The sequence below is a fragment of the Lithobates pipiens genome, unplaced genomic scaffold (genome assembly GCF_037356315.1).
Source record: "Lithobates pipiens isolate NorthernLeopardFrog02 unplaced genomic scaffold, aLitPip1_a1.2 Scaffold_18, whole genome shotgun sequence".
Lineage (NCBI taxonomy): Eukaryota > Metazoa > Chordata > Amphibia > Anura > Ranidae > Lithobates > Lithobates pipiens.
Window position 1 is genome coordinate 644111493 of NW_027507758.1, and position 26130 is coordinate 644137622.

General features: G+C 42.8%; 2 protein-coding genes and 1 long non-coding RNA gene across 6 annotated transcripts in view; 2 read left to right on the forward strand and 1 right to left on the reverse strand.

The window, feature by feature from the left end:
* Positions 1-8239, forward strand: part of LOC143989578 (uncharacterized) — a 229597-nt gene extending 221358 nt beyond the window's left edge. For all 3 annotated transcript variants that reach the window (XM_077489770.1, XM_077489771.1, XM_077489769.1), the window contains exon 7: positions 6437-8239. In XM_077489770.1, coding sequence (XP_077345896.1) covers positions 6437-7932 — 1496 coding nt within the window. In that variant the 3' untranslated portion in view covers positions 7933-8239. The remainder of the gene's footprint in view (positions 1-6436) is intronic.
* Positions 1-26130, reverse strand: part of LOC143989797 (uncharacterized) — a 765658-nt gene that overhangs the window by 354269 nt on the left and 385259 nt on the right. The window lies entirely within an intron of this gene.
* On the forward strand, positions 4106-5409 carry LOC143989946 (uncharacterized). Its single transcript, XR_013277107.1, has 2 exons — positions 4106-4806; positions 4895-5409. It is a non-coding gene; the product is annotated as an uncharacterized LOC143989946 (long non-coding RNA).

Consider the following 26130-nt stretch of genomic DNA (forward strand, 5'->3'; position numbering starts at 1 on the left):
TCGTTCGTGAGAATTTCGGTATATACGACAGTTCTTTTCTGAACATGGACATATACATGGAAGAGCAAACACTGCCACTGGTAATACTTGGAGTTTTGTCCATCCAAAATGGTTTGAAAAAAAAGAACAAGAAAAGGAGCATATGGTCAAAACAGTGGCTGCAGAACCGAGAGAACTATTCACATATGACCTTACTGCAAGAATTACAGGAGAATAATCCTGACGATTACAGAAACTACCTCAGAATGGATGATGAATGTTTCCAGGAATTGTTGCAGCTGGTGACACCATTAATAAAAAAACAAACTACAATTATGCGCCAGCCAATACGTCCAGAGCAGAGATTAATTGCAACACTGAGGTATCTTGCAACCGGGAGAAGTCTGCAGGACCTAAAATTCTCCACAGGAATATCACCTCAATCACTGGGGAGAATAATACCAGAAACCTGCAAGGCCATCATTGATGCGCTTCAGAGAAACTATGTCAAGGTAAATTATGTCAACCTACCAATAGTAACCACTTAGGCCCCTTTCACACGGGGCGGATCAGTAATGATCCCCCCGTGATGATCCGCTTGCTCAGCAGGGATCGCTCCGTTGTCCCCGCTGAGCCGGCGGTGAACAGGGCGGTCTCCGCACACTGTGCAGGGACCGCCCTGTCAGCTCTCCGCTCTCCTCTATGGAGATCGGATGAGCACGGACCGTTTGTCTGTGTTCATCCGATCCGCTCTGCAGATGGATTGAAAAATAGGATTTTCCTCCGTCTGGAGAATTGGACCATAGCGGAAGCGGACAATAGCGGGTGTCTGCGGATGTTCACCCGCAGACACCCGCTATCCCATAGGGATGCATGTATGTCCGTATTTCATCCGCAAACGGATGGATGAAATACGGACATACTGTCCGCATGTGTGAAAGGGGCCACCGGACCATTTTGCTGGTCAAAGACCAGACCACTTTTTGTGATTCGGCACTGCGTCGCTTTAACTGACAATTGCGCGGTCAAGCGACGTGGCTCCCAAACAAAATTGACGTTCTTTTTTTTCCCACAAATAGAGATTTCTTTTGGTGGTATTTTATCACCTCTGCGGTTTTTAATTTTTGCGTTATAAACAAAAGTAGAGCGACAATTTTTTTTAAAAACGCATTATTTTTTACTTTTTGTTGAATTACAGGTACGCCCGTTTGCCTGCCCGTGCCATTCTGCCAACGTACATCGGCGTGAGCTGGCCGGGAACTGGTTAACTAACTAACTTTGTATAGATTTTTTTTATTGTAAGTTTAATATAGAAAAAAAATCCAAAAAGTATATTAAATAGAATCTAATCTAAAGTATATTAAAACTCTTTATTTTTTTGTTGCTTTTACAGTTTCCAAGCAACCCACCTGAGTGGATGGAAGTTGCTAATAAATTCAAAGAATTGTGGAATTTCCCCAATTGTGGAGGAGCCATCGACGGCAAACATGTGCGCATCGTTCCACCACCAAATTCTGGATCCTACTACTTCAACTATAAAGGTTTCTACAGGATCATAATGCTAGCGGTAGTAGATGCCAAATACAATTTTCTATATCTTGATATAGGAAAAAATGGCCGTAACTCTGATGGTAGTGTAATCCAGCAGACAGAATTCTATCACCGTCTCCAGAATGGAACACTTAACCTGCCCACATGTGACAACACATTTGAAAACATGAACTTTGTGTTTGTAGCTGATGATGCGTTCGCATTAAGTGAAAATGTTTTAAAACCATTCCCTATGCGTAACCTGACTCCAGACCAAAGGATCTTCAATTACAGATTATAAAGGGCCCGCAGGGTGGTAGAAAATGCCTTTGGGATCTTGGCCAACAGATTTCGTTTGTTCCTAACAAGCATAAATATGTCAATACCTAAAATTGATATTCTTGTGCTTTGTTGCTGTGTCTTACACAATTACTTACGTCAACATTTGCCAGCATACAGTACCCCTTCACCAAGGGATCCGAACACAATGGCAGTGCCTAGTGTTAGCGGCTTTGGTGGTCAAGAAACTATGGAAGTGCTCACACCGTTGAGCAGTGCACACCCGAGATTGCCTACATTGAATGATGAAGCATCAGCCTGATGATGCATACACTGATATAATAGCTAAAATAAACTATTTAAAAAAAAAAAAAAAAAAAAATATATATATATATATATATATATATATATATATATATATATATATATATATATATATATACTATTAAACAAAAAACAAAAACAAAAAAAAAATATTAAATAGAAAATCAAACATCAATTATGTATCCAACATACATAGACATACGTTTTTGGGGTATACCCATATTTGAGGATTCATCAAAGGTCATGTGACCTCTGTCTTCCTCTTCAATGAACTGTGTTCCTGCATAAATAGATGGCCCCTGGCTTGATTGACAAACTACCACATCTTCGTCCAGTCTTTTCTTTTTGCTGGGATCTATGCAGATTAGAAAGGAATTATGAAAAGGTAAATAGACAAACAATGTATCTTAAATGCACTCTTTTATTCATAAATATTGTTAACCGCTTAACTACCAGCCACTCTCACCCCCTTCTTGCCCAGATCAATTTTCAGCTTTCAGCGCTGTCGCACTTTGAATGACAATTGAGCGGTCATGCTACACTGTACCCAAATAAAATTCTTTATCATTTTCTTCACACAAATAGAGCTTTCATTTGGTGGTTTTTAATCACTGGTGGTTTTCTATTTTTTACAAAAAAAATACATAACAATTTTCTTAATAAATTAAATCACTGGTGTGCGCTGATGAGGCGGCACCAATGGCCACTATTAGGCTTAACTGGTGGACATTGATGAGGCGGCACTACAGATGAGGCACTCATATGCTGCACTGATAGGTGGCACTGATGGGCACTGTTAGGTGGCACTGATGGGCGGTACTGGTGGGCACAGATAGGCAGCATGGATAGGTGGAACAGATGGGCACTAATGTCCACTTGCAGCACTGTGTGCCCCCACAGAAGTTCCGTGCCGCCATTTGACGGCAGCCCAGAACAACAGCTGCACTGCCCCCGTCATTTGACAGTGGGCGGGCAACAAGCAGTTAATAAAGGTATTACCTGGAGGACTTGTCTCTTGATTATGCTCTTCGGGACCTTCTCTATGTACTCTTCTGCGCTTTCTTTTCTTTGCTAAATTTAATTTCTTTCCTGTCAAACATAATATAATACATTTTTTTTTAACATGTAATACAGACAAACATAGTTTTGACAAAACAAACATAATAACATTTGCATAATGACAAAGAACATTGCATAAAGATGTTTAACATTAGAAGATGGTTACTTATGTTTCTGAATGGTAACTTGGATTTGATTGAATTGCTCATGTTCTCGTAGCTTCAAGTCTGACCAGCGCTTTCTTAATTGGTCCTTTGAACGGTTAACACCATGTTTTCTTTCTAGGAGTTCAACCACTTTTTCAAGGATGAGATCCTTCCTGGTGTTAGGCCTTTCATAGTGTTTCATCTTCCCATCGTAGTCATGCTTTTCCAGGATGAAAACCATGTCCACCATCTCTGCTCTTGACATGGGACTTGCTTTACCCTTTTCTGCTGGACTCTGCTCTTCTCTGTCCTTCTGCATGGAAGTCCTATCATGGCGCTTGGCCGACTTTTTTTGTAGGTTTCTTCGGACTTGCATCTGCAATGTCCGCCATGCTACCTCGTGGTTTTCGTTTGTTGACTGATGTCGCAGTTGGCGCATCACACTGACGTTTCACAATGCGGCGTGAAACATATGAGAGGGGCGGAGCTAGGAGCACACAGACAGTGTCATACTTGTGTCGAAAGTTCTTTCCGAAGCAGCGATCGAAGGCCCTGCGATCTTTCAGGCACAGACCCAGCGATTTTTTTTTTTCTACCCTGCGATCTTTCAGCATTGCCGAAAGAAGGTAGGTCCCATTATTTTTATGATTTTGTGTTAACTATTGTTTTTGTTTTGGACAGTGTAGTCACAGATGAAAGCATATCACACACACATATATATATATATATATATATATATATATATATATATCTCTAGATTCTACATACTTTTTTGGGATAATATTTGTTTGTGTGTATACACACACACACACACACACACACACACACACACACAACAATGTATTAAAGGTATGGGAAAAGAAAAATGTGCTTTGATCCTATTGATTAAATTTACAGATGCAATAATACTTGACTATGGACAGAGGGACAGGGGAAATGTACTTACAATCGGGGACAGTCCCCTCAGAATAATGGACAGTTGTTACTTCTCTATGTCCATGCATGTTATTTTCCATATGCTGAGCATTTCTATGCTTTTCCTAGGTATGGCGGATAAATTCACCAGGCCTGATTTCCTTATACAATTTATTGAGATATATAGACAACTACCCTGCCTGTGGAAAGTTAAGTCGAAGGGATACTACGACCGTAACAAAAGGCATGAGGCACTGGAGAAACTTGTTGAATTAGGCAAAGCTGTTTGCCCGAATCCAACAATGGACTATGTGACAAAAAAATGGCAAATCTGAGGACTGTATTTAAAAAAGAGTTGAATAAGATCAGAGCATCCCAAAAATCAGGTGCTGGTACGGATGATATCTATGTGCCACGCTTATGGTACTATGAAAGTTTACAATTTCTTACAGAAGAGATTGACTCCAGATCTTCATTTAGTACTCTGCCATCATCCTCTGCTCCTTCACCAGCACCTGATTGTCTCTCCCTGGAACAGGATTGTGAAAACTCGGGGGAAGAATTATTGACACAGGTGAATAGAAATATGGTTCATTAGGAATGTCATCATATAATGTAGGTGTATATAATTATTAAATGGCTCATTTTTTTATATCACCCAGGAAAACACAGAGTCGATTACAACCACCGTTTCCTCATTTCAAACACCGGAGCCAAGAGGAAAGAAGAGAAAATCTTCAGATGGTACTTGTGTATTTCTAGCTCAGGCAGCTGCTGCATTATAGAGGAGACCGGATGACTCCGATGGCTCTGCTATTGTTGTAGCCAACAAACTAAAATTGATGTGCGCTGAGCAAAAACAACTGGCCGAGAAGTTACTCCTTGAGGTTCTACACAAAGGTGTTAATGTTAAATGAACCCATAATACCTATTTAGCAGAAGAACAAGCTGTACCACCAACACCTGTTCCTCCCATGGTGTCCCAACCATTGCAGCAGCAAGGCCCACATTGGCAATATGCTCCCAGGGATAGGTCACCCTCACAGGGGTCAAATGACTACAACTACACACAGCTGGAAATCATTATTTATTCTTCTTCAGTTATTGTATTTTGGCCTCATACTTATAATAATCGTTAACGTTTAATAAAGTTATGTTAATAAAGTTATGTGTTTGACATTGTTACTATATGTGTTACTATTATTTTTAGATATTGCTGGTATATAAATATCTAACAAATTAAATAAATGACATTATAAAATCAGATGCTATTATATTAGGGAAAAGGTACATCACAAATATTAGATTCTATTATAGTCTATAAGTGCTCATCATTGCCCCATATCAGTGCCAACATCAGTTGACATCATTACTCATCTATTTAATATTTATTACATTTATTTATCTATTATATATAATAGTATATTAATAAATAATTATATATATATATATATATATATATATATATATATATATTCTATATGTTAGAGACAGAGCAAACTGCATATATACACAGAACACCCACAACTGATCCCCAATGTCCCCCTCACATTTATAGAACATGCATGTAGGCAATATGACATATACAGGTATCTTTGTTTACTTTTTGTTGGTTTTGTTTCCGGTTCGTTCGTTTGTTTCCGATCATGCGCAGTACACTTCCCGATATTTTAATTTTCGTACGATAACCATACCAATGATCCGATGATCGTTCGTTGTGTTCACATACGGGAAAAATTTTCAATCATGTTCCTTCTATGAATTTCGTACGACCGGCCTTAATCAGATGCGTTAGACGTGTACTAATGATTAGATTATCGAACGATCTCTCCGAAAGCGGGATTTTTCGTGCGATAATCTTATCGTGTGTACGGGGCATAAATCATGGACTAAATAAGGCAGTGCAGGACTTCTTGTGTTGGGAAGATGGCAATGAGTGATAGAGGGGGAGGGGACACTCGTCCTATAATCCCCTCATCACTGTCACTCCTATAAAAGACAGTTCTCGTTGTTTCCTCACTCTCTGACTAAGGTCCATGAATAAAGAAATGATCTGGTAGGAGATCAGAGGACCCATTTACTAGTTACCTTGAGGGGGGAATTGTAAGATCCTCAGAGACAAAGCTGCCTGATGTGGGCGGAGTCCTGGTTTAGGGGAACCAATCAGCTGATGTCTAGTAATAATCTTTGTATTTCTATTTTAGTAGATGGACGGGAGATGAGGAAAACCTCAGAGGATTGTCTCACTTTGTCTCCACACTGTAAAGTAGAAGATGAGGACATCACACAGTATAGTCCAGGAGAAAACCCGACTACCTCAAATGTCCATCCGGCACCACACAGTGTAGATGGACCATCGTATTCCTCTTATCCTGAGGAACCTCAGACTGTGCGGGACGGGGCCGTCCTTCCAATAGAGAAGAGCTTTTCCTGTACTGAGTGCGGGAAGTGTTTCCATTCTAAATCCAAACTTATTGTTCATAAAAGATCTCATACTGGTGAAAAGCCATATTCCTGTTTGGAGTGCGGGAAATGTTTTACACAGAAGTGCGATCTTTACCGACATCAGAGATCTCACACGGGGAAGAAGCCGTATTCCTGTCCTGAGTGCGGGAAATGTTTCCATTCTAAATCCCAACTTAATGTGCATAGAAGATTTCACACAGGAGAGAAGCCGTATTCCTGTCCTGAGTGCGGGAAATGTTTCCATACTAAATCTGAACTTAATAGACATCAGAGATCTCACACGGGGCAGAAGCCGTATTCCTGTCCTGATTGTGGGAAATGCTTTTCACAGAAGTCTGATCTTTCCAATCATCAGAGATCTCACACGGGGGAGAAGCCGTATTCCTGTCCTGAGTGTGGGAAATGTTTTTCACGTAAGACCGGTCTTTCCACACATCAGAGATCTCACACGGAGGAGAAGCCGTATTCCTGTCGTGAGTGCTGGAAATGTTTTTCGCAGAAGGCCGATCTTTCCACACATCAGAGATCTCACACGGGGGAAAAGCCGTTTTCCTGTCCTGAGTGCGGGAAATGTTTTTCAGTGAAGTCCAGTCTTTCCAGACATCAGAGATCTCACATGGGGGAGAAGCCGTATTCCTGTCCTGAGTGTGGGAAATGTTTTTCACAGAAGTCCAATCTTTCCAGACATCAGAGATCTCACACGGGGGAAAAGCCGTTTTCCTGTCCTGAGTGCGGGAAATGTTTTTCAGTGAAGTCCAAACTTTTCATACATCAGAGATCTCACACGGGGGAGAAGCCTTATTCCTGTCCTGAGTGCAGGAAAAGTTTTTCACGTAAGTCCCATCTTTCCACACATCAGAGATCTCACACGGGGGAGAAGCCATATGCCTGTCCCGAGTGTGGGAAATGTTTTTCAGAAAAGTGCAACCTTTACACACATCAGAGATCTCACACGGGGGAGAAGCCGTTTTCCTGTCCTGAGTGTGGGAAATGTTTTTCAGTGAAGTCCAAACTTTCCACACATCAGAGATTTCACACGGGAGAGAAGCCGTATTCCTGTCCTGAGTGCAGGAAAAGTTTTTCACGTAAGTCCAATCTTTCCACACATCAGAGATCTCACACGGGGGAGAAGCCGTATTCCTGTCTTGAGTGTGGGAAATGTTTTTCACAGACGTCCAATCTTTCCAAACATCAAAGATCTCACACGGGGGGAGAAGTCGTATTCCTGTCCTGAGTGAGGGAATTGTTCCTCACTGAAGTCCTGTCTTCCTGTACATCAGGGATCCCACACAACCCTCGAGGTGTATTAGTGCCTTGAGTGCAGGAAATGTCTTCTATATGAATGTTGCTGGACATCACAGCTCTCATGTGGGGAAGAAGCACACCCTGATATACACCTCAGATATACTCCATGGCTGATCTTCATCATGGAAGAAACAGTTGATAAGGAGATCAGAGATCACCAAAGACATGGATGAAGTGTTGTACCGTGTCGGCCATTGATAGCAGGAGAAAAATAAAAATGGAGTCATTTCCTCTCATCCATTTTGTAGCTTTTGTAAATATTTAAATAAAATAGTTAAATGAATGAATGAATGTCGCACTCATTCCTCCTGCTGTGAGGTCATTTCTTTGTAATTCTAAAAAACATTTTATTAGAAAAGAGTGCAGTTGTTGTGACATTTATAAAGGAAATGTTACCAAAGCAGCACACAGACCCCCCTGAGGTTCTTCTGTGTATTTGGGGGTCTTTGGAGGGTCTTTGTGCTGCTTAAAGAAAGAAGCCGGCAATAAAATGTCATTTTCTGTAAATTTAAACTGATTAATTTTTCCTTTGTAAAATGTCACATTTTCTGTAGCCCATCCAACAGAAAGAATGAAAAACTGTATAGAGACCCCCAAATATATACCAGACCCTTTACTTTCCTTCCTCCCCTTTCCCTCTCTCCTCCCTCCTTTTTCTCTTCCTCCCTTTCCTTTCCCCCTTTCTCTCTAAACCCCCAAACCCCCCCCTGTTTTTCTTTCCCTTTTTCTCCTCATCTTTTCTATTGAAGTCACTGGATTGTATATTATTCTTATTCCATCTTTATGAACCAATTAATATTGTTGTGAGTGTGGTATGGAATATTAATGAAGATCTCAGCGATTATTCTCAGTGCCTCCAACCTTACGATCATTTTATAAATGTTATTCTGATTGTCAGTGCATATCATAATCCTTTCCTGAGTTAGTTAATTTATGGGGTTTTCTTACCAAAGTATATAATATCTCCCAACAAATGAATAAGTAAAATCATTTTGACTTTATTAATTAGCGAGTATATTCATACAATTTCATACAGAACTAGATTTTCTGGTGATTGAGACTTCACACATACATTATTAAAACATCAATATTTTTACTGAGGAAAACTAATAGAATTACTCAAGGGAGTCCAGATTGATCTGTTGGAAAAATATGTGTGGTAATTCACCTTTTATATTCAAGAACACAATATCCCTTGTCGCTCAGGGGAGTGGTCCTCCAAACTTCTCCGGCCGGAAGAAATCTGAAGTATATCTCACAGAGTCCGCAGAACGGTATTGCCAATTTGAATTAATTATTAAACCAACAGAGCTTCAGAAATGACATGGAGCAATAAACTTCCCTGGGATCACAAAAATCTAAATTGATATAAATTTTTGTTCAAATTCCTTAAAACACGGATATAATAATGCACCCCTCAACAGTCAATAGACATTAATACATAACCTCTAAAATATGATTCCTATAATTTACAAGAGCGGATATAAAATAGAATTTGTGTGGTGTGGATCTTACCAATCAGCTTAAAAAGGGAAGATGTCCGCCAAAATCTACGCACATCGAATGGTTTCAGTCATAAAGCCCAGCAAGATGGGGAATGGTCAAATATCAGCAGACTTCTTGATGTCGGAGGTGCATCTGGTGTGGGGTCTCTGATCCTCTATTTAGGGCTTTCCCAACCTTTATACCATTTTGGGACAATACACCTATAAAATTTATCATGAGCTCAGCCCAGAAGGTTCACCTTACTCTCCATTGGTTGGGGAAATTTTTCTTTCAAAATATTTTATTTTTGAATACAGCTTAGGAAACAAGAGATAGGCTCACACGGCCAGCAGATGATTTAACAAAACACTTGAACCATGCACAATCAAACATTTGAACAGAGGAAAGCTATGTCTTTTAGAGTCTGATCCAACCAACATAGGGTTATTAAGGTCCAGGAACCTAACGTATACCAGTACTCTAGAAAGGTAGAGCACTGTTCAGGGAAGAAAACAATCTAAAGAAGTCCCCTACAGATTCCAGGACCTGGGATAAGGAAAACACCCTAGCGGTCCCTGGGCCACTCGGCACCCCTCGCGGGATCATGCTGTGCCAAGTGAGGGACCTAGCCAGAGGGCTCCCATAAGTAGGAGGCCAATCCCCCCACCCCTAAACCCACAAAACGGATCATATCTGACATCATAATAAGGACATGTGAAAAAAAAAATTTGAGGTCAGCTGTCGGCCATACAAGCCAAACATAACTACAAAGAGAAGTAAAGAAGGGAGAAGAAAAGGAAAAGAGGGGGGAAGATAAAGGGGAGGGGGATCAAGTAGAATGGTCCATAGTTAAACCAAAGGACTGTGCTATCTACCCAAGTTCTGATGCTCTAGAAGCAATAATAGGTGATCATAGCTCCAATGGGGCGTGGATTAAGGAGATGCCCATGAGCGTAGCCCATGGTTCCCAAACAATGTCAAATTTAGCGCATTTATCAGATATAATGCTAGCCATTTTCTCTTGAGCCATGATCCAGGAGACTTTCCTTTGAGCCGCCTTGACCGAAACTGAGGGCTGTTTCCAAGCTTTTGCAATGGTGAGCTTGGCTCCTATTAGAATAAATCTGATCAGACTCATAAAATGCTTGGGGATCTTGATAATTGGAGCATTAAGAAGAGCAATGGTAGGGGACCGGGGGACCCGGCACCCAGCGATCCCGTTGATAATTTTAAAAATTCTTATCCAAAAGGGTCGTAACCGGGGACACTCCCACCACACGTGGGCCAGAGTACCCCTGAGGTGACAACCCCTGAAGCACAGCGGATCAGCAGAGGGGTATATGCCGGCCAGCCTAGCCGGGGTGTAGTACCAGCGTAGAATAACTTTTAGACTAGCTTCTACTAAAGACGTGTTTAGTATTCCTTTGTAGGCCACCGAGATCGCCGTGTGCCAGGACCCCAGGTCCCAATTAAACTGGAGATCTTCTTCCCATTTGGTCATGACTGATGTCTTAGATTTGGGCTGCGTCAGTGAAGAGTATATGCAAGAGATACCTCCCCTCTGCTCCGGGCCCTGACCACACCATGTCTCATACTCTGTGAAATTAGGAGGAAAAGGTTTTTCGGGCCAGATAGAATGTAGGAAGTGGGAGATTTGATGGAATCTGAACCTCTCCGACTGTGGCAATTCTAGCTTTTTAATGTAGTGTTTCAGAGGGAGAGGTCCAGACCCGGAAAAGAAATGCCCGATCCGGTACAGCCCTTTGTTCAACCACCATTTAAATGCTGATATATTTTGACCTGGGGGGAAAGCTGGGTTATTAAACAGATGTGCTAACGGTGTGGACGGAGATGAGATGGAGTCCCAGTTGCGAATCTTATCCCAAAGGGCTAGAGAGTGTGATAGAGTGGGAGCTAATATCGGGGGTCTCTCCTTAGGAGAGGTCCACATTAAAAAGTCTAAAGTGTGACGTGGGGCAGATCTCAACCCAATCTGGCTTTTCAAACTTGGAGTAAATAATCGAAATCTGTGATAGTCTAGCGGCTATAAAGTAGTAATGGAGGTTGGGAAGACCGAGTCCTCCTTTCTTCCTGTGATGAAATAAGATACTTTGGGGTATCCTGTACCCCTTCCTACCCCAAACAAACTTAAGTAGCTTACTCTGGAATACCTTCAGATGCTTTCTGATGATAGGAATGGGCAAGGAACGAAATAAATATAAGAGTCTAGGCAAGAGGGCCATTTTAATAGAATTAATTTTTCCTAACAATGATAGGTTGTATCCGGCCCAAGTTTTAAGATCTGAGGCTAACTTAGCGAGCATTGGGGGATAATTAGCGTTGTATAAGGATTCAATTTTAGGTGTTAAGTACACTCCCAGATATTTGATGGCTGTGTCATTCCATTCGAAAGGAAAGGACTGACGCAGTTGAACAACCATTTGTGGTTGCAGCGAAATATTCATTGCCAGGGATTTTTTATAATTCACTTGTAGGCCAGAGATTTTAGAGAACTCTCCCAGGGTTTGAAGAAGATTTGGAAGGGAGGTGATAGGGGAAGTGATAAACAAAAGAATATCATCTGCATATAACCCACATTTGTGTATTTGCGATCCGCAGCCTACTCCTTTTATATTATGATTCTCCCGCAGTGCGATAGCCAGAGTTTCAATTGCTAAGGCAAAAATCAGCGGGGAGAGAGGGCACCCCTGCCTGGTCCCTCGTGCTATCTGAATAGGCTCAGAATAGTGGCCCTGAAGCCGTATTCTGGCTTGAGGAGTGGAATATAAGGATTTGATCAACCCCATGAACCTATCCCCAAATCCCCATCTGTCCAGGAGCAAAAGGAGGTAGTTCCAGGAGACTGAGTCAAAAGCTTTTTTTAAGTCTAGCGAAAGGAGCATACCTTCTTGTTTAGGGCCGCCGTCCCAGTTTGATTGTAATATTGAAATGATATCAATGGCCCTTCGAATTTGGTCTGGCCCCTGTCGTCCGGGGATGAACCCCACCTGATTTTTATTGACGTATATGGATATGAAAGAAGCTAGTCTGTTTGCTAGCATTTTAGTTAGGATCTTAAGGTCGCAATTAATAAGTGAGATCGGGCGGTAATTGTCTACAATTTCTGGATTCTTGTCTGGCTTGGGAATTACAGAGATAAAAGCTAAGTTGAGAAGAGGGTCAAGCGGGTCTCCTTTGGTTTTATGGTTACAAAATTTGGCCAAGTGTGGTGCTAAAATATTTGCAAACTTTTTGTAATAGGTGCTAGATAGCCCATCCGGCCCAGGGACTGAGTTACTTTTCAGTCCCTTAATAGTTTCGAGAACCTCCTCTTCCGTAAAGGGGGCTTCGAGGACGTCTCGGTGGTTGGGGAAATTTTTATGATCGGCCAGGTACCAACTGTAATATTATCTTCAGCCACTGGGGTTGCCTGAGGATAACAAATGTGTATTCAACTTACTTTGTTAAAAGAAGGGATATATATATATTTTTTATATAATGAGTGTTTTTTATTTTGGGGATGTGAATATATGTCTATATTTTTCGGGGATTCTTAGCAATTGGTGTATAATACAATCATTGATTTATAAATGTGATTAATTAGAATCACACAAAATGGAGGGTTATATGAACAGTGACGTGACATAACAATGACGTATTTCCTATTTCAACTTAATTGTCTTGAGACCACACATGTAATATGTAGATTTCTGTATATATGAGGTCACGGCTTGTCGTTATACTTGTGATGGTTACTTAAACATAATTTTTAATTTGTACTATAGTAAAATATCATATCCCTACTTCTAATATACGTATATTCATGATGTAAAAATATACACAAGTTTTCAATGCTTCCTCACAGCGTCTCAAATGAACTTTGAACATTCAGGACACAATCCCATTGTTTACTTTTCTAATAGAGGTGTCTTATTTGTTCTGTTGGGGTAGACCTCCACCTCGTATCTTAGTCATTGTCTCATTGACATCTGAGTCCATATTGAGGTTGACTTTAGGATATCTGTTCACTCTCTGATACAATAGGTTTATTTATTTAAGCCTTCCTTGAATTAAGAGTTTTTGTGGCTTCAGTCTGAGTCAGCTTGAGACTTTTGTCGCAGCCCAGCTTTTCAATGGGTCATATAAATTGGTCACCTAATTCTGATGGGAGGGGAAAGTGGTCCTTTGGTATCGCTGATTTAGATTTTACCAGACTAAAACAAGAATAACAAAATATGATATTTTGAGGTATATTTTATGACACAATTCCCCTTTTGAATTCCGGGTATGTTCTGGAAACGTAGCAGGGATTCACTCCATAATGAAAGTCAGAGGGTGATAACTGGGTGTGTAAGGTATTGAAGATTACGGTTGTTGGTAACCTCTGCCAATGAGCCTCAAGACATTTGGTAATTGTTTGTGGGTTTCTCTGGATACTTTTGACAATCGGATGGTGAGAACCACTAACCATAGTATTAACAGTCCGATACAAATTAGAATCATTATATCTGTTATTGGAAAATATGTTCTGCTCTCTAATAAGTTATGGTCCTTCTTGGAATATTCAAACGCTTCAATTGATATATTGTTTTTTTTTATAGACATCTGGAGGGTGTGGTTAGGCTTATGTTCTAATAGGAATTTGAGGTCCGGGTTCATTGGGATTTCCTGATGTTGGAAGGCATCGACACTTTCAACTTCCCCTTCCCAGACTTCGGTTCCTATCGGATATAATGTGGTTTTCCCGATTAGTGATTCTCGCATTGGTTGGGACCTTGATAATAGATACTGTAGCCGGTAGAGTTATGACATGGCTCATGATTTGCTTTTCATAAAATATGCTCATGTTTTTTTTAACAGAGTGCTTACTAGCCATTCGTCTTTCACAAGTATTTCCTTTACTTCTGAGGTATCTGTAGTCTTCCGCATTTGTACTTCGCATTGTTCGGCACCATGTTTTTTATATTCCATGCCACATAGTGCATGAGTTGTGTCATATACGAATGGGTTTCCGTTGCATTGGAAATTGATGTCCTTGAATTGTGTGCATTCCTTCAAAAGGGATATATCGTATAAATCCGGCATCCAGGGTTGGTAGGCAATCAGGTCTGGGGTTTTGATCTGTACGTGTATATCATCCCTCCATGTTCCGACATTATGGATTGTTTTCATCTGAAAAATATTCTTAGAGGAGACGAAGGGTATGGCTAACAAGAAACACACCTCCAGATCTTCTGGATTGATATATAGCGGCATAGCACTTCCTGTTTTGAAAGCCAAGTTGACTTGGTGAGTAGGGTTTTTATCATCTCAGCGGACACAAAATAAAGGGGAATGTGTGCATGGGTGAGATCGTTCATTCCATTCTGTATTTTGTTTAGATAGGCTAATGTGTGGAATAGAATTGGTTCTTGGATGTATAGTAGTTCCCTTTTGAAGCGTTTGTGACTCTGCTGGAGGTCGATAGACCGGGTGATAAGTTCTGAATGCAAGTTGACAGTGACCACCGTGTCATTAATGATGGTACGGAAATCGGTTAACTCAGTTTTTTGTGTTTTACGTTCTTGGTGGATGGCTTGAATATTCATTTGTAAATTTTCAATTTCCATTGCAAGAGTTTTTACGGAAACTGTATTAGCAGCTAGGGATGAGCCGAACACCCCCCAGTTCGGTTCACACCAGAATTTTCGAGCGGACCGAAAATTCGTATGAACTTTAGAACCCCATTGAAGTCTATGGGACTTGAATGGTCGAAATAAAAAGTGCTAATTTTAATGGCTAGTATGCAAGATACTGTCCTAAAAAGGGTTTGGGGGCCTGGCTCCTGCCCCAGGGGACATGGTTCAATGCCTAAAATGTTTTTAAAAATGGCTGTTTTGGCGGGAGCACTGATTTTAATGACGATTAAAGTGAAAAAAAAGTGAAATATTCCTTTAAATATCGTGCCTGGGGGGTTTCTATAGCATGCCTGTGAAGTGCCACGTGTTTCCCGTGTTTAGAACAGTCCCTGCACAAAATAACATTTAACGGAAAAAAGTCATTTCAAACTGCTTGTGTTTTTAATGTTATATCTGGTTCCGGCAATATGGATGAAAATCATTGAGAAAAATGGCACGGGTAGCCCCCCTGCCCATTACCAGCCCCTTTGGGTCTTGTACGGATATTAAGGGGAACCCCCGTACCCATATTAAAAAAAGGGGCTGCCAGGCCCTATATACTCAGAACAGCAGTATACAGGCGGTGGAAACAAGACAGGGACTGTGTAGATTTGTTGTGTTAAGTAGAATCTGTTTGTAATTTTGAACTGGTACATTTTTGAAGTGTCGCTCCAGTCAAAAAATCTATTTTTAAGCTTTTTGAAAAACATAGGGAAGGGTTATCACCCCTGTATAATTTGTTTTGCCGTCTGTCTTTTTTCATCTTACTTCCTGTTGTCTCCTTCCGTTTGCAAGTAGGAGACGTTTGTAAGTTGGATGTTTGAAAGTCAGAAATGGTGGAACAAGGTGTTGGTGTTGCCACAACATTGTAAGCCCTCAAAGTGACTCTTGGTGGGTGCTGGAGCGCCCTGCTGTGAACGATTATAGCAAGATTTGTAATTACATGCCATTGTTGAACAGTGGTAGAAAAATTGGGCCTTTGGTGGCTGTGGTGCTGGTGCCACAACACCTCACAGTTACTCTGGGTGGGCACAGGAACGGGCCCTGCTGTGAAATATTATATCAAGAATTGTAATTACATGCCCTTGTTAAATAGGGGCTGAAAAATTGGGCCTTAGGCACTGGTGCCACGACACTGCAACCTCCCCCATCTACTCTAGTTGTGGTGCAGGAATGAGCCCTGCTGCAAAGCATTGCATCAAAAATTGTAATTAAATGCCCCTGTTAAACAGGGGCTGAAAAATTGGGCTGGTGGCATCACCCAGAACCAAAAATGTTCTTCCAACATATCAACGGAGGAGGAAGAGGATAGACAATCAACAATCAACATAACAGGACAGTCACTCAGCATCAGCATAGGCATTCTTGAAGGGATGTGATATTTCCAAAAAAATTATTTGGTTACATCAGCTTCAGGTACTTGGTAGCTGTGGGTGATCCAAGACTGATTCATCTTTATGAAGGTCAGTCGTTCAACCAAGTCCATGGACAGGCGCACCCTGTGATTGGTAACAAAGCCACCAGCAGCACTGAAGGTGCGTTCCCGAAAGAACACTGGATGCAGGACAGGCCAGTAGCTCAATTGCATACTGTGCAAGCTCTGCCCAGTGATCCATCCTCAAGACCCAGTAAGCCAGAGGATTTTCGGTGGGAAAGGTGTCCAAGTCTGACCTTGCCCCTAAGTATTCCTGCACCATGTAACTCAGACGCTGGCGATGGTTGCTGGAACAGATCATACCTTGGGGCTGCGGACTAAAAAATTGTCTGAACGCATCGGTCAGACGGCCACCTTTTCCACCGCTCCTTCTGACTGAAGCCTCAGCAAGACGTTGTCCAGGACCAGGAGTTTGTATCCTCCCAGTCTCTGGGAACGCGTTGCAGACCTTTCTGCAAGGCCTCTCGGAGGTGTCTCATCCTCTGCTCCCTCTGCGATGGCAACATAAGGTCCGCAACCTTACCCTTGTACCGTGGATCAAGGAGAGTGGCCAGCCAGTAATGGTCCCTCTCCTTAATCCGAAGAATACGAGGATCCTTCCGCAGGCTTTGCAGGATCAGGGAGGCCATGCAGCGTAGGTTAGCTGAGGCATTCGGTCTGGAGTCCTCTGGGTCACTAAGGACAACATGATCCGCAGCTACCTCCTCCCAGCCACATACAAGTCCACGGGTTTCTTGGGACTGTAAATCATCCCTACAAGACTGCTGATGCTGAGTGCCAGCCTCCACCTCCATGCTGACACAATCATCCTCCTCCTCGTCCTCTTCCTGTGTGATGGGTGGGACAGCAGGAACACTGTCTGGATAAAGGGGGCCTTGAGAGGCAAGGAAGTCCTCCTCTTCCTGCCTCTGTTCTGCCAACAAGTGGACAAAAGGTACAGTGTCACTGATGCATGCACTGTCACTGCTCACCATCCTCGTGGCCTCCTCAAATGGTGACAGGACAGTGCATGCATCCCTGATCATTCCCCACTGGCGTGGTGAAAAAAAAGTGAGCTCCCCTGACCCCGTCCTGGTGCCATAGTCGCACAGGTACTCATTAATGGCCCTCTGCTGCATTTGCAGCCGCTGCAGCATTGCTAGCATTATGTTCCACCTGGTGGGCATGTCAAATATAAGGCGGTTCTTGGGCAGGTTCAACTCCTTTTGGAGCTCAGCTAGCCGAGTACTGGCATTAAATGATCGGTGGAAATGCACACAGACTTTCCTGGCCTGCTTCAGGACATCCTGTAAGCCGGGGTACCTGCCCAAGAACCGCTGCACCACCAGGTTAAGGACGTGAGCCACATAGGGCACATGGGTCATTTGTCCCTGCCAGAGGGCAGAGAGGAGGTTGGTGCCATTGTCGCAAACCCCTGTTCCTGGCTTAAGCTGCCATGGCGTCAACCACCTCTCGGCCTGCCCCTGCAGAGCTAACAAAATATCTGCCCCGGTGTGGCTTCTGTCCCCCAAACAAACCAGCGCAAGCACGGCATGGCATCTTTTTGCCTGCGAACTTGCGCAGCCCCTTGAACGTCTACGGAGCACCGCTGGTTCTGAGGACAGAGCACTGGAAGAGGCCATGGAGGAAGAAGAAGAGGAGGGGGTGGAGGAGAGAGGTGTGTCACAACCAGTAGAAGCATTTTGGAGGCGTGGTGGTAGAACAACCTCCAACACTACTGCACCTTGTCCTGCATTCTTCCCAGCTGCCAGAAGAGTGACCCAATGGGCCGTGAAAGACAAGGTAACGTCCCTGTCCATGCCTGCTGGACCATGAGTCAGCGGTAATATGCATCTTACCGCTGACTGCCCTGTCCAGCGAGGCAAGGACATTGCCTTCCACACGCCAGTAGAGAGCCTGAATCGCCTTCCCTGAGAAAAAGTGGCGTTTGGGGACCTGCCACTGAGGAACCGCACATTGCACAAACTCACGGAAGGGGGCCGAGTCTACCAACTGAAAAAGCAGCAGTTGAAGTGCTAGCAATTTAGCCAAGCTAGCATTCAACCGCTGGGCATGTGTATGGCTGGGAGTGAACTTCTTCCGACAATCCAGCAGCTGGGGCAGGGATATTTGCCTGCTACAATCGGACGTGGGTGTACTGCTAGCAGAGTGCCCGGAAGCACTTGGCTGTGACACACCTAATTCTACACCTTCATTCCTCTCAGTGCAGGTTTCAGAGAGGACTGAAGGTCTAGTGGGGTTGGAGATGCCAGCTGATGAGGAGCAAGGAAAGGTCCGCTTTGTTCTTTGGTGTGGGTCTTTAAGGTACGCTTGCCAACGAGCTGCATGGCAGGTCAACAAATGTCTGGTCAAGCATGTGGTGCCCAAGCAGCTGATGTTTTGACCACGCAAAATACGATTGAGACATATGTTGCAAATAGCAGCGGTGCGATCTGATGCACTTGTCTCAAAAAAGGCCCACACCAAAGAACTTTTGGAATAACGTGCAGAGGCAGCGCCCTGCACAGGCAGAGCTCTGTGGTGTGATTCAGTCGGTGTGCTGCCCCAAAGCTGGCCCCCGGAGGGCATCCTGCCTCATTGGAGATGTGCCTCCTCCTCCTCTCCTATCAGACACCCACGTGGAGTTAGTGACCTCATCATTCTGTCCCTCTTCATCACTGGAGCAATCCTGGCAGTATGCTGCAGCTGGTGGAACATGACTGCAAGATTGCTGTCCTTCTTGAGCATCCCCTCTCTCTGTGCTCACGCTACTGCCTTCCTCTAGCTGGGTATCATCATCAGAGCCTTCCAAACGCTGGGCATCTTATTGGAGCATGTACACAACACTGTGCTCAAACAGTTCGGGGGACTCCTCAGGAGGACATGGTGGGCCTAGGGAAGAAGTGACTGATGACATTAAGACGAGGGAAGAGGACGCGTTGGCAGCTGCTTTGCTAGTACCCTGAGCCTGGGTGAAAGAGGATGAGGAGGGCTTGGTCATCCACTCTACTAAGTCTTCGACATGATGTGGCTCAACATGTCCAGCTGCCGAAAATAAGGACAAGTGTGTCCCATGGCCACATGCTGATGACGATGCACCACATCCACGACCAGCACTGTTGTCTCTAGACACAGAGCCTGCTTGCCCTCTTTTATTGGCTCGTGACTGTCTGCCTCTCATTGTTGGCCTTCCAGACATAGTAATGGCCTGCAGGGAGATGGGAAAACCAGCAATTGGGTAGTGTATATTGTGATGGAGGCACACAACACCCACTTTAACTCCTGCAGATGCCTGTATTAGAGAACACCAGCAATAAAAGGTAGCTACAGGTGTATACTGTGCTGGAGGCACACAACACCCACTTTAACTCCTGCAGATGACTGTATTAGAGAACACTAGCAAAAAAGGGTAGATATAGGTGTATACTGTGCTCGGGGCAACCAACACCCGCTTTAACTCCTGCAGATGCCTGTATTGGAGAACACCAGCAATAACGGGTAGATACAGGTGTATACTGTGCTGGAGGCACACAACACCCACTTTAACTCCTGCAGATGCCTGTATCAGAGAACACCTTTAAAAAGGGTAGATACAGGTGTATACTGTGCTGGAGGCACACAACACCCACTTTAACTCCTGCAGATGCCAGAGAAAAGAACACACTGTCCCTGCCTATCCTTCTCTCTCTGCACGCCGGAACACACTACACAAGGCCTCTGCATTGGTGGCCTTATATAGTGTGGGGCATGTACTAAACCCCCGAGCTATAATTGGCCACAGGCATCCTGCTTGTGGCCAATTATGGCTCTCCTCGCTGCCGGCGCTATGATTGGCCAAGCATGTGGGGTTACCGTGCATGCTTGAGCAGTCATGAGCCAGCAATGCACTGCGATGAAGCAGTGCATTGTGGGCCGTGAGCACCACACAAATTTGGCACGGTATTTGCCGAACGGGCGAAAAGCCGGTGTTCGAGTCGAACATGCGTTCAACTCAAACACCAAGGTCATCCCTAATGCACTGTTCTGGTTGAGATAAAAAAAGATGGAAACCACTTTAGATAAAAAAAGAGATCAAAAAGCTATCTTACCATGAAGGAAAAGACCAAGAAAGACTCCTTACAGAAAAGGACAGCAAGTTCCGAAGTCCTATGAGCTGAAGTAATGGCAACCAGAACACACAACCTTCCATGTCCAACAACAAAGGGAACAAAAAGGAAGCTCCTGAATAGGCTCAAATGGAGAATTCTGTAAAAACAGAAAGAACCAAATTAAGATCCCATGAAGCCAATGATGGGCTGACTGGAGAAACAACATATGTGATCTAGTACAAAGGCATGCACCAAGAACAGGAACAGCAACCAGCCTCCAAAAGACAGTCAAAGCCAAAATATGGCCCTTTATCATACACAAGGGCAGAAACAAATCATACCCCCTGTGGAGGAATCCAAGATACAAACAGGAAACCGCTAGGTCAACACCAAGCAACATACGATTGCCAAGACTTTTGAAAAGAATTCCTTGACTTAGCCATACTAGCCTTCAAAAAAGCAGGAAAAGCAAAAGGCCTAGATACCCCTATCTCTTAAAACCTTTTTGACTGCAATAGCCAATCTGGTATGGCGACTGACAACATAAGGCTGGAATAATCTGGCCTTTCAACTGCAGTGCTTAACTATCCAGAGATCCAAGGATTGTCCTCTGACAAGTCACAACATCGGAACACCATGTTCTCCTGGTCCCAGTCAGAACATACAAAAGCACAGGAATCCTCCACCTGAATGCAATGAAGCAAATGAGGGGAAAATGCAGCAGAGGGAAGGCAGAAGCAAGGATTACCGATCCCACAATGTCACCAGAGCAACTAACACAGAAGCACGAAGGATGCTGGTCTTACGACACACGCTTAGTTCCCCATTGAACCTGCACTCCAGAAGTCCACATCGGGAGAGCCTCACCATTGACTGTGCTCCAGAATACCTCCAGATGAAGAGCTTGCTTCTACAGAGACAACTGCTGACAGCTGAGAAACATTCGCCTGGCAAACATCCATGCCTGGAGGGTGAGCAATTACTAGAGCTTTAACCCTTTAACCCTTTTGCTGCCAAGCCCTGCAATTCACTTTTCAAATTAGGTGGCCAGTTTGCAGTTTTTCCATTGTTTTTTTTTCCCTTACAGCTTTAAGGCCGCGTACACACGGGCGGACTGTTCGCCCAACTTTGTTCGTCAAACAGTACGACCAACAGTCCGCTCAAAATTTGCATGAGCGGACTTTACCACACACGATGAACGAACAGTCCGCTGAAACCGTGCGCGATGACGTGAATGGCACGTACGACGGGGCTAAAAAAAAACGACGTCCTATACACTGCAATGCAACCTTCGCCGTGTAAATTCTTTCTGAGCATGCGCGAGACTTAGTTTGACGAACAAGCCTACACACGAGCGGACTGTCCGCTCAAACCAAGTTTCAGCGGACTGTCTAACGGGAATTCCGAAAAACTTTGTTCGTCAGACTGTTCGCTGAAACTGTCCGCTGAAACACTGTTCAGCGGACAAAGTTGGGCGAACAGTCCGCCCGTGTGTACGCGGCCTCAGAGTTTGTTAAAGACCCCCCAAACCATACATTTTCTAAAAGCACATGACTTATAGAATTTTAAAAAAATGCTAGTGCTAATGTTTTCTTTATGCCCCACAATAGTTGTGCATGTTTATAAATTCACTGTTTTCTTTAAAAAAAAAAAAAAAAACACTAAAAAGTGGATACATACATGGCAAAACTTACAAAATTCCTGCTAAATATAAAAGCTAAGACTGTATTGAGTTAATAAATATTTGTAAATTTTGAATTGTGCCTTTTTATGAAATGGTGAAAACTGAAGGTACGCAAAATGGTAAATAAAAACAATTTACTCTTAAAATCTTTTGTTATATTTTTTCCATTACAGATTTCAGAGTTTGTAAAAGACCCCTCAAACCATATATTTTCTGAAAGCACACGACCATTAGAATAAATAATATGTGCTACTGATTTTTTAGGGTCCACAATAGTTGCGCAAATGGTTAGCAAAATGCTATTTCCACTAAAAATCATTATTAGTGGACAATCATAACATAACTTATAACATTTCTGATAAATTCCTACTAAATCCTCGTTCACATGGGATGTACGCCTGTGGAGGGCCATGTTTACCCATATGGGGATGCCCAGGTGTTCGTGCATCCCCATGCAGGCAGTCCCATTCATGTCAATTAGGATGCAGTGACACAGCCTCTGCTTCTAATCTGACATTGGTGTGGGTGTACGGCCCAAACACAGATGGTGTGAGCTCAGGGACATGGACCACATGGATGTCAAATTAGGAACAGCTGCTGTTTGTGCAGTTGCTACAAATGCATGGAATACCTGTGCATTCCTGTGCGGGTAAACAGGGCCTCACAGGGGCATAAACTGTAGCATGCTCTGTGTGAACGAGGCCTTACTTTTTTTAATATTATTTTTTATTATTATTTTTATTTTATTTTTTACAAGTTTATCTTTAATATTTTGTACTTTTTTTGGGAAGGGGGCTTTGGTGAGATATCAGAGGTCTAAACAGACCCCTGATGTCTCTTATTTCAGACAGATAAATGGATTGAAGACAGTCCCTTTCTCTGCAGCCTAACCTGCACATTACATGAATGAATAGGAGTCTGTATAGGGACCTCTTTTCATTCATAAACTGAAACATAGTAAACACGGTTTACCTGTTCTCAGTTATCAATAGACACAGGAGCGATTGGTAAAGATCACTGACTGTGTCCATTGGAGGAAAGGGAGGGGGCTGGTGAACACATGTTTAACAACCCCCCTCCCCACCACTCTCCATCCTGACAGCTTCAGTAGCAATAGCTGCAGCCAGCAGGAGGACGGCCAGCAGCACTACATGCAGAATGGCCCCTGAGACAGGATAAGTCCATATAAATTTTACGCTATACAGACCTGGCAGCCAAAAGGGTTCATCTCAAAGTTCCACCCAAGGCAGAGTAAAATTCACTTTCTCTGGGGCCACCTGATTTCTGGGGATTAGTTGAGTTACATAAACCCAGCCATGTGAGGTTGTGATGATACAATGATAGGTTGTATCCGGCCCAAGTTTTAAGATCTGAGGCTAACTTAGCGAGCATTGGGGGATAATTAGCGTTGTATAAGGATTCAATTTTAGGTGTTAAGTACACTCCCAGATATTTGATGGCTGTGTCATTCCATTCGAAAGGAAAGGACTGACGCAGTTGAACAACCATTTGTGGTTGCAGCGAAATATTCATTGCCAGGGATTTTTTATAATTCACTTGTAGGCCAGAGATTTTAGAGAACTCTCCCAGGGTTTGAAGAAGATTTGGAAGGGAGGTGATAGGGGAAGTGATAAACAAAAGAATATCATCTGCATATAACCCACATTTGTGTATTTGCGATCCGCAGCCTACTCCTTTTATATTATGATTCTCCCGCAGTGCGATAGCCAGAGTTTCAATTGCTAAGGCAAAAATCAGCGGGGAGAGAGGGCACCCCTGCCTGGTCCCTCGTGCTATCTGAATAGGCTCAGAATAGTGGCCCTGAAGCCGTATTCTGGCTTGAGGAGTGGAATATAAGGATTTGATCAACCCCATGAACCTATCCCCAAATCCCCATCTGTCCAGGAGCAAAAGGAGGTAGTTCCAGGAGACTGAGTCAAAAGCTTTTTTTAAGTCTAGCGAAAGGAGCATACCTTCTTGTTTAGGGCCGCCGTCCCAGTTTGATTGTAATATTGAAATGATATCAATGGCCCTTCGAATTTGGTCTGGCCCCTGTCGTCCGGGGATGAACCCCACCTGATTTTTATTGACGTATATGGATATGAAAGAAGCTAGTCTGTTTGCTAGCATTTTAGTTAGGATCTTAAGGTCGCAATTAATAAGTGAGATCGGGCGGTAATTGTCTACAATTTCTGGATTCTTGTCTGGCTTGGGAATTACAGAGATAAAAGCTAAGTTGAGAAGAGGGTCAAGCGGGTCTCCTTTGGTTTTATGGTTACAAAATTTGGCCAAGTGTGGTGCTAAAATATTTGCAAACTTTTTGTAATAGGTGCTAGATAGCCCATCCGGCCCAGGGACTGAGTTACTTTTCAGTCCCTTAATAGTTTCGAGAACCTCCTCTTCCGTAAAGGGGGCTTCGAGGACGTCTCGGTGGTTGGGGAAATTTTTATGATCGGCCAGGTACCAACTGTAATATTATCTTCAGCCACTGGGGTTGCCTGAGGATAACAAATGTGTATTCAACTTACTTTGTTAAAAGAAGGGATATATATATATTTTTTATATAATGAGTGTTTTTTATTTTGGGGATGTGAATATATGTCTATATTTTTCGGGGATTCTTAGTAATTGGTGTATAATACAATCATTGATTTATAAATGTGATTAATTAGAATCACACAAAATGGAGGGTTATATGAACAGTGACGTGACATAACAATGACGTATTTCCTATTTCAACTTAATTGTCTTGAGACCACACATATAATATGTAGATTTCTGTATATATGAGGTCACGGCTTGTCTTTATACTTGTGATGGTTACTTAAACATAATTTTTAATTTGTACTATAGTAAAATATCATATCCCTACTTCTAATATACGTATATTCATGATGTAAAAATATACACAAGTTTTCAATGCTTCCTCACAGCGTCTCAAATGAACTTTGAACATTCAGGACATAATCCCATTGTTTACTTTTCTAATAGAGGTGTCTTATTTGTTCTGTTGGGGTAGACCTCCACCTCGTATCTTAGTCATTGTCTCATTGACATCTGAGTCCATATTGAGGTTGACTTTAGGATATCTGTTCACTCTCTGATACAATAGGTTTATTTATTTAAGCCTTCCTTGAATTAAGAGTTTTTGTGGCTTCAGTCTGAGTCAGCTTGAGACTTTTGTCGCAGCCCAGCTTTTCAATGGGTCATATAAATTGGTCACCTAATTCTGATGGGAGGGGAAAGTGGTCCTTTGGTATCGCTGATTTAGATTTTACCAGACTAAAACAAGAATAACAAAATATGATATTTTGAGGTATATTTTATGACACAATTCCCCTTTTGAATTCCGGGTATGTTCTGGAAACGTAGCAGGGATTCACTCCATAATGAAAGTCAGAGAGTGATAACTGGGTGTGTAAGGTATTGAAGATTACGGTTGTTGGTAACCTCTGCCAATGAGCCTCAAGACATTTGGTAATTGTTTGTGGGTTTCTCTGGATACTTTTGACAATCGGATGGTGAGAACCACTAACCATAGTATTAACAGTCCGATACAAATTAGAATCATTATATCTGTTATTGGAAAATATGTTCTGCTCTCTAATAAGTTATGGTCCTTCTTGGAATATTCAAACGCTTCAATTGATATATTGTTTTTTTTTATAGACATCTGGAGGGTGTGGTTAGGCTTATGTTCTAATAGGAATTTGAGGTCCGGGTTCATTGGGATTTCCTGATGTTGGAAGGCATCGACACTTTCAACTTCCCCTTCCCAGACTTCGGTTCCTATCGGATA